This window comes from Achroia grisella, unplaced genomic scaffold, assembly GCF_030625045.1.
Source record: "Achroia grisella isolate CSIRO2021 unplaced genomic scaffold, CSIRO_AGI_Agris_v1 utg109, whole genome shotgun sequence".
Classification (NCBI taxonomy): Eukaryota; Metazoa; Arthropoda; class Insecta; order Lepidoptera; family Pyralidae; genus Achroia; species Achroia grisella.
Window position 1 is genome coordinate 9,545,996 of NW_026712573.1, and position 12,278 is coordinate 9,558,273.

At 35.4% G+C, this 12,278-nt stretch overlaps 1 protein-coding gene across 1 annotated transcript in view; it reads right to left on the bottom strand.

Moving 5' to 3' along the window:
- LOC131847268 (unconventional myosin-XVIIIa) overlaps positions 1-12,278 on the bottom strand; it is a 221,851-nt gene that overhangs the window by 107,722 nt on the left and 101,851 nt on the right. Inside the window, exons 6-21 of the mRNA XM_059196802.1 lie at positions 11,935-12,114; positions 11,146-11,270; positions 9,214-9,351; positions 8,663-8,806; positions 8,285-8,514; positions 7,470-7,632; positions 6,998-7,108; positions 6,311-6,440; positions 5,924-6,020; positions 5,451-5,574; positions 5,116-5,263; positions 4,479-4,579; positions 3,971-4,104; positions 2,913-3,088; positions 2,552-2,637; positions 1,784-1,922 (exon numbers count right to left, since the gene is read on the bottom strand). Of these exons, the coding sequence (XP_059052785.1) occupies positions 1,784-1,922; positions 2,552-2,637; positions 2,913-3,088; positions 3,971-4,104; positions 4,479-4,579; positions 5,116-5,263; positions 5,451-5,574; positions 5,924-6,020; positions 6,311-6,440; positions 6,998-7,108; positions 7,470-7,632; positions 8,285-8,514; positions 8,663-8,806; positions 9,214-9,351; positions 11,146-11,270; positions 11,935-12,114 (2,226 nt within the window). The remainder of the gene's footprint in view (positions 1-1,783; positions 1,923-2,551; positions 2,638-2,912; positions 3,089-3,970; positions 4,105-4,478; positions 4,580-5,115; positions 5,264-5,450; positions 5,575-5,923; positions 6,021-6,310; positions 6,441-6,997; positions 7,109-7,469; positions 7,633-8,284; positions 8,515-8,662; positions 8,807-9,213; positions 9,352-11,145; positions 11,271-11,934; positions 12,115-12,278) is intronic.

A 12,278-nucleotide genomic window follows, 5' to 3' on the forward strand; every position in this document is an offset into this window, starting at 1 on the left:
TGTTCTCTTCACAGAAAAAAATACAAACATTTATGTACAAATACATATGTATAAACATACAACAATGAGAAAGCAGAGGCAACAATGGCCGGCTTTATCGCTAAATACCCATTTATTTTATATTATAATTGAAAATTACAGTATATTATTTATTGGAACATTTTGATATATAGACTTTGTACAACTTTACCATTTGCTTGCTTGCAAATTACATTAAAAAAAGTGTTTTAAATGTGAATACAATTATGCTAAACATTTTTACAGGCCGTTAACTTTGTTTTGTATACTAGTTACTTGTAACTTCTTCTCCGGTACACAATTCACACCGCGTAGGCATCTAGAGTATGTTTTTTATACCAAGTGGTGGCAACAAAGCATAGTGCCCATCTGATCTTAAACGGTTACCGTAGCCTATGGACGCCTAAAACGTACGCATTGCGACCCTTAAGAAACCTTAATATACCATTCCACCATTTTATAACCTCAATGAGACAGATATGGCGCACACAAAAGTTAACTTTTTTATACGTAATCGAAACGGTAAACAAAGCTGGCGTCCAACTGATACTAAATGATGATAATGTTATGATCTAATCTATGACTAAGATGATTATTCTTCAAATAGAATACAACTCACAAAGCAAGCTGCATGGCGAAATGAGTGAGACGACTTATTATAAAGTCTAGCTTAGTTATTTGAGGTCATGCCTACTTATTTAATTAATACATATAATAATTATAGTAAAATTAGAGTATACCGCACATGAAGCTGAATTACTGTTCCTAACTGCAATAAAAATATGTTTTTTCAGTCTTAAGCATTTCACTGCTCATTATGAATAGAATTAAAACACAGTAATTATAGTAAAAGTAGGTAAGTACATTACTTATCTAGAAACATTATAAAGAAGCACAAACGTACATATATTACGAGCGCATGAAATCAAAGGAACACTTTACCGGTGCTCACTCCATTGTATAATTAATTATGCAAATAAAACTATTACTTGCAGGCTAATAATAATAGCTCGTTTTTTGGCAATTTAAAAGCTTAGATGTTAAACATGTCTCACACTGAATATCTAACTGGCAAAACATAGTTTTTTGGGATACAGACTTTAACTTTATGACATTAAAGTTGACTTCCAAAAAAACATGTTACTACTTAATGCAATTCAATATTAAGAATGCGAATAATGTATTTTTAAGGATGCTTTGATAATAATGTCAATTGTCATTATTACGATAAAATTGAAGACGAGTAAAGAAAGACTGTTTGGTGCCTAAAAATTTTGTATATTAGGTGGATCAATATCCACCTAATATACAAATTTTTGAAAGTTAAATACTTTATTTTACAGAGTAACACATGGTTTGATTTGTCAAAAAACATAATAATAGATTATCTTCATAGTAAATTGGTAGATACAATATACTATTTCGATATTAGTATTCACGCATTAAATCTAATTATCTGGCAAATATTTTCCGTCATTAACTAAATGTAGAACAATTAATACATTACTGATGAGTGAATTCTAGAAAGACTGGCTGAGATCACTCGTACCGTATCTATGATATAGTATATAATCGGTGAGCTCTACATGTCGACTCGGCCGGTTCGCGCGAACGGGCGAAACGTAAGTTATAGGTACCGATAGACGAGATAAGGTATTTAGCGGTCCAATTTAGCGACCGTGTCGATTCGCCAAACTTCTTAGCATTCAAAAGTGATAAGGAACATTGAAACATACGAAAGTTTTTTGTTATGCTATTCACTTACCTGAGTGAGCCCAAGCCGGTAACTGGTTACATCAAGGTCTAGCGCTAGAAGCATATCGTCGACGATCTGACGATCCGACAGAGATGTCTGTTGGTTGTTCTCAGCGGTTTCGTTTTCTGATGTGGCCAGTAGACGATACCTAGGATTAGTGCATTTATTTATAAAACGACATTGCAGATTAGTTGACGGTGTACATAATGGTAACTAGAAATTGTCTTCTATATACTTTAAGACCACCACGACAGAACGATTTCATATTCTACTCCTAATACTTGCCATTTTGAAGAACTAAATTGTTATCCGTAATTTATCCGTATCCTGTAATTTACTTGTAAAAAATGACTATATATATATATAAAGGCTGTATGTATCTTGTATTTATCGTGAAAAAGTCCCCGTTGGCGATTTACTAACAACAGTACAGATGCAAGATACAGCGGCATATCATACATGTGGTTGTCGCATACTCCAAATGTTTCTACACAATTGCTGAAAGGGGTGCTATGCTTAACTAAAAAATGAGATACTCTGTTTGATTTAGATAAATCCTTATTGAATAAGTATTGTACAGTTACGTTGCGTAACTATATGTATATGCATAATATGACTTTATAGAAAGAGGGGAGCCTTTCTTAAAAGTCACATTATTCGTACCTCTATAACGATTTGGACCACGAATATGAAAATAAGCCTTGAATATATATATATGTTTAATATATGATAAGTAATTATAATAAACTACATGTAATTCATTAAATAGCAAATTACCTTCTAGCAAATTCTGAGAGCGGCATGTGCTCCGGGAATCCTTGCTTGTACAGTCTAGCAGCTTCGAGAAGTTGGAAGCCGCGGAACTAGTAACAAATTATATAGACATGGCATTAGTTTTTTCAAAAGAAATAAATAACAGTTTTTTAGCATATTATTTAGACGGCTGTACTGTGACTTCAGATACATGATATTCGGAATAAAAATAGATTAATTAATATTTTTCAGAAACGGCTGAACGGATTTGCCATTATATGTTTAACTTTAATCAGTTTACGTACGCAATAGTTATAAGCTATTATTACGCCAAATACTACGCCATGATTTTGCGGTATCATCAAATGTTCCATATGTTAATTACCTGTGACCTTAACAAGGGTACGTTGACGTCATCAGCGGAATCAGAAGCCTGATTGGTGAGAAGACAACACACGAACTGTACGCCGCCGGCACCGCAACGTCGCAGCGTGTCCACTACACCATCCGCCACAAACTTGGCTTGCAACGCTGTTGATCGACGCTTCATGCCAGCCGTGCCTGCGTGACAATGGATGTATTTACACATACGCTCTGTCACGCGTGAATAGGCTTGTAAGGAATTAAAAGTGCATGTAAATGTAGACAAAGAGAACGAGAAAGACTGCGCGCATGTCCATACTTAGATCGAGCGTCGAATCTTCAATCGTGTATTCGTGGTATTCTATTCTATTCTAAATCAGGATGACATAGGCTACTTTTTATAATGATCTACGTAGACTTGCGGCTAGAGATTACTTTTTAATTACACAAAATATGCCATTAATATTGTTTACCCAGACTGACTTTGTCAAAAGTTGTCTACGTTAGTGCCTTATTCTGTCTTATTTCAGCCGCCAATCAGTTTCCTTTATAATCTGTGTTTCTGTACAAGGGTTTCGTGAAATGGCAGTGAAATTACAGAATAAGATGCATGACATCTTAGTTCTCCAGAATGGCCTCATGAGTATTACAGGTCTCACATGATAACGTAATGTCCATAGTATTATTTAATATAATATACACCAGCGGTTCACCATTTCATATTGATACAATTAAAAAAAAAATAGTATGTGAAAACAACTTAATTCATAATTTGTTTCTTTCAATAGTTTGTAAGTTTGTACAATATATAATTGACGAACTCGGTGGTATAGCGGTTTGGCACACCGTCTTAATCCCGACAGTCGCGGGTTCGATTCCTCGCACGGTACAGACTTTTGTATTCAGTATGAGTGTTTGTGTCGGTCTGGGTGATTTCTATGTACATTATGTATGTATTAACAAAAAAAATATCTATGTATATATATATCACTTATCTAGTACAAGTTCTGCTTAGCTTGGGACAAGATGGCGTGGGAATTGTCAAAAAAATATAAGCTAGACTTTATAAAAATTACTAACCCGTGGTGAGCGTGCGGCGTATGGAGGAAGCTCGACGCAGTGTGTTGGCGTCGCCGGCCGCCGCCCAGCCGGCCGCCGTCGCTCCCCCGCCGGCGGCTCCCCGCGCCATACACGACAGGCGGATTATCTCCTCACTGACATACATATTAACACGTTTATATATCTTTACATAGTACAAAATGAAGTTGCTTCCGCTATCTGTTCACTTAAATCTTTTAAACTACGTAACGGATTTTAATGAATTTTAGTAATAGAGTGAGAGAGAGGTTTATGTGACGTGTATGCAATTTTGGGTGTGTTTTATTGGTGAACAAGTATTTATAACAAAATAATTGACAAAAAATAGCGTGTAATTTATTTAGTCATATTTACATGTATTTTGGTCGGGAAAACGTGTAATCTACATATCAATTATTATATTAATTCGAAAACTATTGTCACATATTTTAGTCTAATTATTATCAAGTTTGCCTAAATGTATTAGAATACATAGACACTTTATACTTACTTTTGACTTTCTTGTAGTAAAGTCAGAGCTTTCTTTATAACAGGACTCTCCCGACTAGCTTTGACCCAGCCTGTTACATCATACAATACCGGATTGGTACCCTAAAATAGATAATAAAAAAAATCACTGAAAGTAAAATGAACGTAAATATAGTGTAATATAGCGTAAATATAGTGTGTAGTATAACAAGTTATTTACATATACAACGAAGTAATTACTTAGCGAGCAGTTTTATTCATTCATTCAATCTACAATTTTATTCATATCTAAACTTTACTCAACCAGAGTTTCTTTAATATACATTTAATGCCAGTTCCAATTTATACATTTATTGCCAATTTTATTATGATTTACCGGACTAGTTTCCACGTTATTATATAAATACACATAATCATTCAAGACCAAGCTATTTGTCTACGTATCCTGTAATTTAACTGTAACATCTTACATTCACATCAAGCATTCAAACTTAAGTGTAAAATAGTATGTAGTAATTCTTCGTTGATCTATCTGACCTCTGATGGAAATAACTCAATAATTAAATGTGGAGTACATCAAAAAATATAAGAAAACTGATTAAGAAACATAATAGATAACATTGTATGGTCCTTCGAACCGGATTCGTGGCTAATCTTACCTGTAAATGTTGCAACACGAACTGTCTCGCGTGCGGCGCCTTCTTGATGAGGTAGTGTGTATGGTGAGGGGCTCCGTAATGCGTCATCACTCGCTCTAGGAACGTATCGTCCGATGATCCCGGGTACATTGATTCCTCGTCCAACAGCCTAAATTATATTACAACGTACTGGATTAGTATTTAATCACAAAGTCACTATGCGATTTAGTTAATCTGCTTTTTAGCATGTTATTTTAATAATAAATAAAAAAAAATAGAAACGACGAAAGACAGTAACGTCTAGTTTTTTTATAGAGATACGTTATATAGAATAGAATGTAAGAAACTATTCTTACCATAGCAGACCACGACGATCACAGTCGCGCAAATCCGTTTGTGAGCTGCGCACTATTGTGTTCTGTGGAGACTTATCAAGCAATTCCACCATCGGTCCAGGATTCACGGTCTCCGATAACCAATCTAAAATAAATAAGAAAATTAATCTACGAGTGTTGTTTTGACAAACCAAACAAAGAACATTCGAGAAGGTTGTGCTCTCGTATGGCCATCATTTGGTTTCGTAAAAGTGTCTTTTTTATTTTTATCAACGATTACGATATTCTAATTGGTTCTATTCCCGGTGAAGATAAGATTAATACAAATCCATATATTTGTTACTACATTCAAGATATACTAATTTAAAAAAATATATTTTCTTAGAACAAATAAAATCTAATAATAATATAAAGTACTTTTCTTCCAGTGCTTGATCATAACTTACAAATAGTAAAGTAAATTTATATGTGCAAACAATATTTAAAATACGTACCTTCATCTGTGCCGTCGTCAAGGGTGATCCCCTCCTGCGCATAGCGTTCTCGCGGCGCTACGAGAGTGGCTTCATGAAAGACAGCTTGAAGTCGTTCCTATATACCAATATTTATTTATATTATATATATAATTCTATAGCAATATACATAGAACAATACCCAGATAAATCATCATAATTGCCTTGCCTTTATCCCCTTATTTGGGGTCGGCATAGTATATCTGTCGATCTATATTGCATAGGTTTTTTTTATAAGTTTTTACCGCCGGCCGCCTGTCTGACACCAACCCTCCGTGGGACTTAGGAATACTCAGATAAATACAAATAGGTAATATGGTAAATCGCAATAATAATGAGCAGATATAATAGAAAGAAGGGAAGAGTCACCTGTAGATAATTGGAAAGCAGTTTGGAGAGCGGAGCACCGCTCTGTTGTCCGGCGCACATAGGATTGTCGGCGCCGGGCGCATCCAGCAGTAACAGGGACCACGACGTGCGACCAGATGACGACACACTCCTACATTACAGAACATGTTTGAAATGATAAATTGATGTGAGAAATAATAAATATCCACCATCTATCGGGCAGAAAGTAGAAAGAGTTGGCCTTGCCTGCGTATATAAGTTGTTATACAAATTGCGAAACATGCATCACCAGTAGCCCTTATATTATAATACATGTTTGACAATTGATGACTACCATAGGTATGTTAATGATATACAAAAGTGGCTCTGAAAATAGAACCCTTACAACACGCACTGTAATTAACCCATTAGTGACATACGTTTACATATTGTGAAACACGTATCCCTAATGTGGCTATTTGTTATGACTATTATAAGTATTTCAATGACATACAAATGAATCTGAAAATAGAGCCCTTATCTCACAATTATGTACTGACAGTTTAACCAGCCAGTGATAAATTTATTAAATAACTACTAATATTTTTTAACTAAAATATGTGCTCAAGACATGAAAAATAAGACGACAACCGTGGTACGATGGAGATGAGAAGGATGAAATTTGAATATTAATAAAAGTATCCAAAAGAACAAAATACTATTTATTACCTATTGACAAGCGAGGCAATAATGTTGAATGTCTCGTTGTAGAGGCCGGTGACAAACGCATCCAGAGCCTCTGTGCCCGACACCTCTCTGTCGTTCGAAGGTGATGGTGTTCTGAAATAAAATAATTTCCATTTAATGTAATAATAAAAAAAATATTGTTTTTCTTGTGACTTTTTGAGTTGAAGTTTCTACAGAACTTTTTAACGAAACTTCACAAACAACTCGATTCATACTGTCCTTGATTTTTGACAAAACTTCAACTCGATTGTATAATAGCAAATGTTTTAAAAAGATAGATACAAAATACTACAAACGGTTAACATATTTTAGCGAAGGACTTCTCCAAACAATAATATATTATGCAATAGTATAGCTATACTAATATTATAAAAAGGGTAGATTTGATTGATTGTTTGTTTGCATTGAATAGAGATTTTCATCTTATCATAACTAGATACAAAAATGACGGTACCTCAAGTTGGAATTATTTTGTGGCGAGGATGGCACGGCGCCGGTGAAGATGGCTCGTGCGAGCTCGTCAGAGCCGACGGCGAGCAGGCGCGCCGCACGTTGTCCGCAGCCCGTGCTTGCGAACTGGTAACGAGCGCCCGCGCCGGCGCCCGGTACTGTGCTCGCTGGAATGCAATTAATAACTTTAAACTTTACATGTACGCTCTTGCACGCAAGAATCGACTTTCATGCAAGAAAGAATGAAATGCAAATAGCTGTCTTTACTCATACGCTGTTTAACGCGCGAATCGATTTTCTCGCAAGAAAGAATGAGTATGTAAATAGCTGCCTTTACACGTACGCTCTCTTACGCGTGATTCGACTTTCATCTAGGAAAAGAATGAATATGTAAATGTAGACAAAGAGAATGAGAAAGAGCGCCGCCCCCTCGCGAATTCCCGCTTCTTTCAATCCGACGCGACGCGACTTTAGTGCATTTGATGCTTTTGGTAACATTTAATTATTATTCCAAAAAAAATTCTGACTATGAAGGAGAGACATAACTATAAAGTTATTGATTATTTATAAATATTCTACGCGTCTTTAAATTAATAAATAATTCAAAATATCTTTATTCAAGTAGGTCTATTACAGACTCTTATGTTATGTCAAATCTACCGTCAGTTCGGAGTGATTTCGAGATGAAAAGAACTGACAAGAAACTCAGATCGTATTCTTTTCAAATAAGGCAGTACGGGTAATTAATATATAAGTGTTTTATAAAGTTAGTATATTATAAATCGATAAAGAGGTAAATAATTAAAATAATGACTATACCTTTCACAGCACCAGCCCATCCCAAATGACAGACGGCAGCTAATATTTTCCACACAGCCATCTCCTCCTGCTCGGTGATATTTAGCAGCTGGATAGCTTCTTTCAGCGCCGAGAACTCAGTGGGAGCATCTGTTTTATCGCTGAAGCTGATAAATGGGTTCGGAGCGTTGATTGGTGCTTGATCCAGAAGCAACTCTCGGCGGAGGCGACCATCACAGCCGTGGAATAATCTAGAAAATGATAGAATATTACCCAACATGAGTCTGCTATAATCTACTATCTGAACTTCAGTTTGTATGTGATCATAGCGATTGTATCATAGCCAATATATCGGGAATTCAATAAAAAAGGAAGGAAAGAAGGAAATTTAATACTCACGTATGAAGTGCCTTAAGTGGAACATGTCCTGGTCTTAGATCAGGCAGTAACGTCTGTATTGAGGCGGACACGAGAGCGCCGCCGCCGTCGAAATCAAGAGACGTCAGCGACACAAAGCGAGAGGCGTGGCTGTTTGAACTTGTGCTAAAACAACAAAGACTATACATGTATTTTATTTCTTATGGTTAATTAAATAAGGACTATATTAGTATCCTAAAAAATATATTAAATGTATGTGTATTCATTTTAAATATAATAAGATGAACAGATGACGCCAAAACAACTGTTCATTCATAATTTAAGAGCGACGCTCTTGTCGGTGCAGTTCTTACCGCTTTCCACGATCTTCCATCATACTCTTTAAACGTAGATACGTCACGACTCCAATTCTGTCTTTAATTTGCTTGACGTAGCTGTATCTTGGTCTTCCTCTCCCTTACTGTCCTTCTATCTTTCCCTTAATAATAACTCTCATAAATACATCGTGCCGTATCAAATGTCTTAATATTTTTAAAACAACTGTTTTTGGTGTTAATAATGTTGGTACTAACCGACAAGATCCAAACGTATGGAGTACATCGAATGCTGCGTCGAATCGTTCAGGTGTTAGTTTGGACCCCTGCGCCGGGTATGTACTCGCTAGGTACCAAACGCAATGACGCATCGCTGAGGTCTTGCCGGAGCCCGATCTGAAAATTAGAAACACTATAAGATTTTTTTATAACACGACAATGGCAAGAAAACAAAATGCTGACGATGGATGGTGGTTGTAATATTATAATTATGTAATGTTCTTGATAAGAATTATCAGTTAAAACATATTCAAATATACATCTTTACTACAAACTTGGCAAATTAACTTGTAACTGCAACTCCTAAAAATTTCAAACTAAGAAAGAATATGAAGATAATGAAGATATTACGAGTAAGAGCAGTGTACGGAGTCAGAGATCTTACTTTATAGATTTCACTTTATTTTCTTACTATCTTTCCATTACAATTACAACTAGAAATAATCTTTAATCAAATAAACTTAATATACCTAAGCACTTTTGAATAGTCTAATATTTTTATTATCGCAATCATTAGGAACACAGACTCATCACAAGAAGAACGAGCAAGAAACTTGCGTGTTGCATTAATGACAAAGTTACATTTCTATCGATAAACTATTACTTTATTCATGAAAGCAGTCTTAAACGGCTTTTACATCGCAAACTATCTTTCGTCGCAATCTATTCTCTCCGTAACAATCTATTAAAATTGTTCTGCTAATTAGCGACTTTATAATAAATTGCCTGATCATATCTGATGCACTGGTTATTTTAAAGCAAAATCATCCTTGTGTCTTTTGTAAATAAGTGTCATTGGCTTAACACGGCTGCACATTAGTTCATAATCATAGCCTTGACCATAAATGTATTCATAGTTATAGAATGAAATTAAAATATGATAAGGTGAATGCGGTTAAAATATTGTTCATTAACGACATAGATACGCGTTGTAGATTGTGTGAAGTTAATGTATCTACAGGTAATTCTACATGTACACCATACATGAATAATCTACGGTCTCTACTAAGTTGTATATTAAATTAACGTGTTAATATATTCATAGATCATATGGAAAGATATGTAATGCATATGTAAAATCATGGATTATAAAAGATTTCTAAGAAAAGGCCGATAAAGCATGTTGATCATTACAATTTGATACCATTTCTTGTTAATATTATAAAAACAAAAATTAAATTTTTTGAAAATGTTTGAATGGTTATTGCTCAATCACAGATAATTCAACTTAAAGAAAATGCACACGTAGTCTTAATTGACAATTAAAATATTTATAACTCCAATTTACACGACGTTCAAAGCGGAGGGAGAATAGTTATTAAATTGTACTTAAATCCTAACTAATAATATAAATGTTGTTAGTTTACATTTTTGTGTAAGTCCAACTGATACAGATGATAATTATTATCAACGACATTACAGTCAAAATACAAAGTGTGTGAAGCGGCTGAAAAAGCCAAAGCATGTAAATACAGGGGTCTAGGCTCCGAATATGATTTTGTCCTATTCGGTGTGTGAGACCCTTGTTCTGTGGGGTCCTAGCGCTCTAAGACTTTTCAAATAAATAACAAAAAGGTTAGTGGACATCACAAAAGACCGAAGATCTGGCAGCTACCTCGGACAAAGAATTAGTCTAGCCATTCAAAGAGGGAACGCTACCAGTATCTTCGGAACTTTCCCTAAAGGGACGGCATGGCGGAAGGAAGGGCATTTTAATAATATATTTTAGTTATTATATTATATTTTTAGGGTCTTTAATTTTACGTCCTTATTTGTACAATTAAGGTATATAAAATATAATAATCGAAAATACAAATATATATAATTTCATTACATTTGTCGTTGTTTACCGACAGTTATAATTACATTGTAAGATTTAAAATGTACACTGTACACACAAAGGACACATACCGTCCAAGAAACACAATGGCCCTGTCTCGCCTTGAGGCTAGCATAGAGCGGTGAGCTGATTGCGCTGCTGCAAACGCGTGAGGTGGCATATCATCTGCCCGACATCCACGAAACATCGCAGCAACCTGAAATATTAGATTTTTCATAAATATTTAATCTACTTGATTACTTTCATCAACATGGTGATATAGGCTATTTTAACGAAAACAAATATGTTTGTACATAAAGTTGTAACTACTCGGTAGAATATATTGGGAAAGGAACGGGGATTATTAGTATTGGGGTGTGACACCATTGTAAGTAAAGTACCATTATGTAGCACGTAGAGGACGTGCTGCCCACAGAAAATCATCATGGCTAATTCCTGGTGACATCACGATGGGCCGAAATTTATTTCTCTATAGGCAGCTGATGTCAAAGTATTGCATATGTGGTTTAAACACTTAAAGTAAGATATATTAGGAGAAGGCATCCAGTCACGCCGTAACGCCTTGCGCGGGTTTGGAGAGTCTTCTTCATTCGTTCCGCCCGATGTTGTTCTAAAGGCTATCCACGGCCAAACAACATTAGTATAGTTAAAATAATCCTATTAATATTATAAACGCAAAGTTTGTGAGTATGGATAGATGAAGAGGTATACTTTCACGTAAAAACTACTGAACGGATTTTGAGGAAACTTTACAATAATATAGCTATGTATTAGAATAATATAGGGTATATTTTTTATTGTAATTTAATGTGACTGAAACCGTGGGCACAGCTAGTATACTATAGTACTTTTAACCTTACCTTTTCAGTATAAATAGGAGCGGTGCGTTTCGGTGGGCCCAATACCAGGAGCGCGTGGCCAGCGCGAGCGTGCGGCAGACCAGCAGCGTACCGCGACCGAAGCACGTTGAGGGAGCCGCACTCGTTTAGGCAGCGAAGAGAGGCTATATCTTCACACATCTCCAGTTGCGGTGGGTTTGCCTGAACAAACCATTCGAATTATAGATACTAATAGCCATATCTTACTAATATTATAAAAGTAAAAGTTTGTGTGTATGAATGGATGGATGGTTGTTTGTTACTCTTTCACGCAAAAACAACTAAACGGATTTTGATGAAACTTTATAGTAATATTTAATGATACA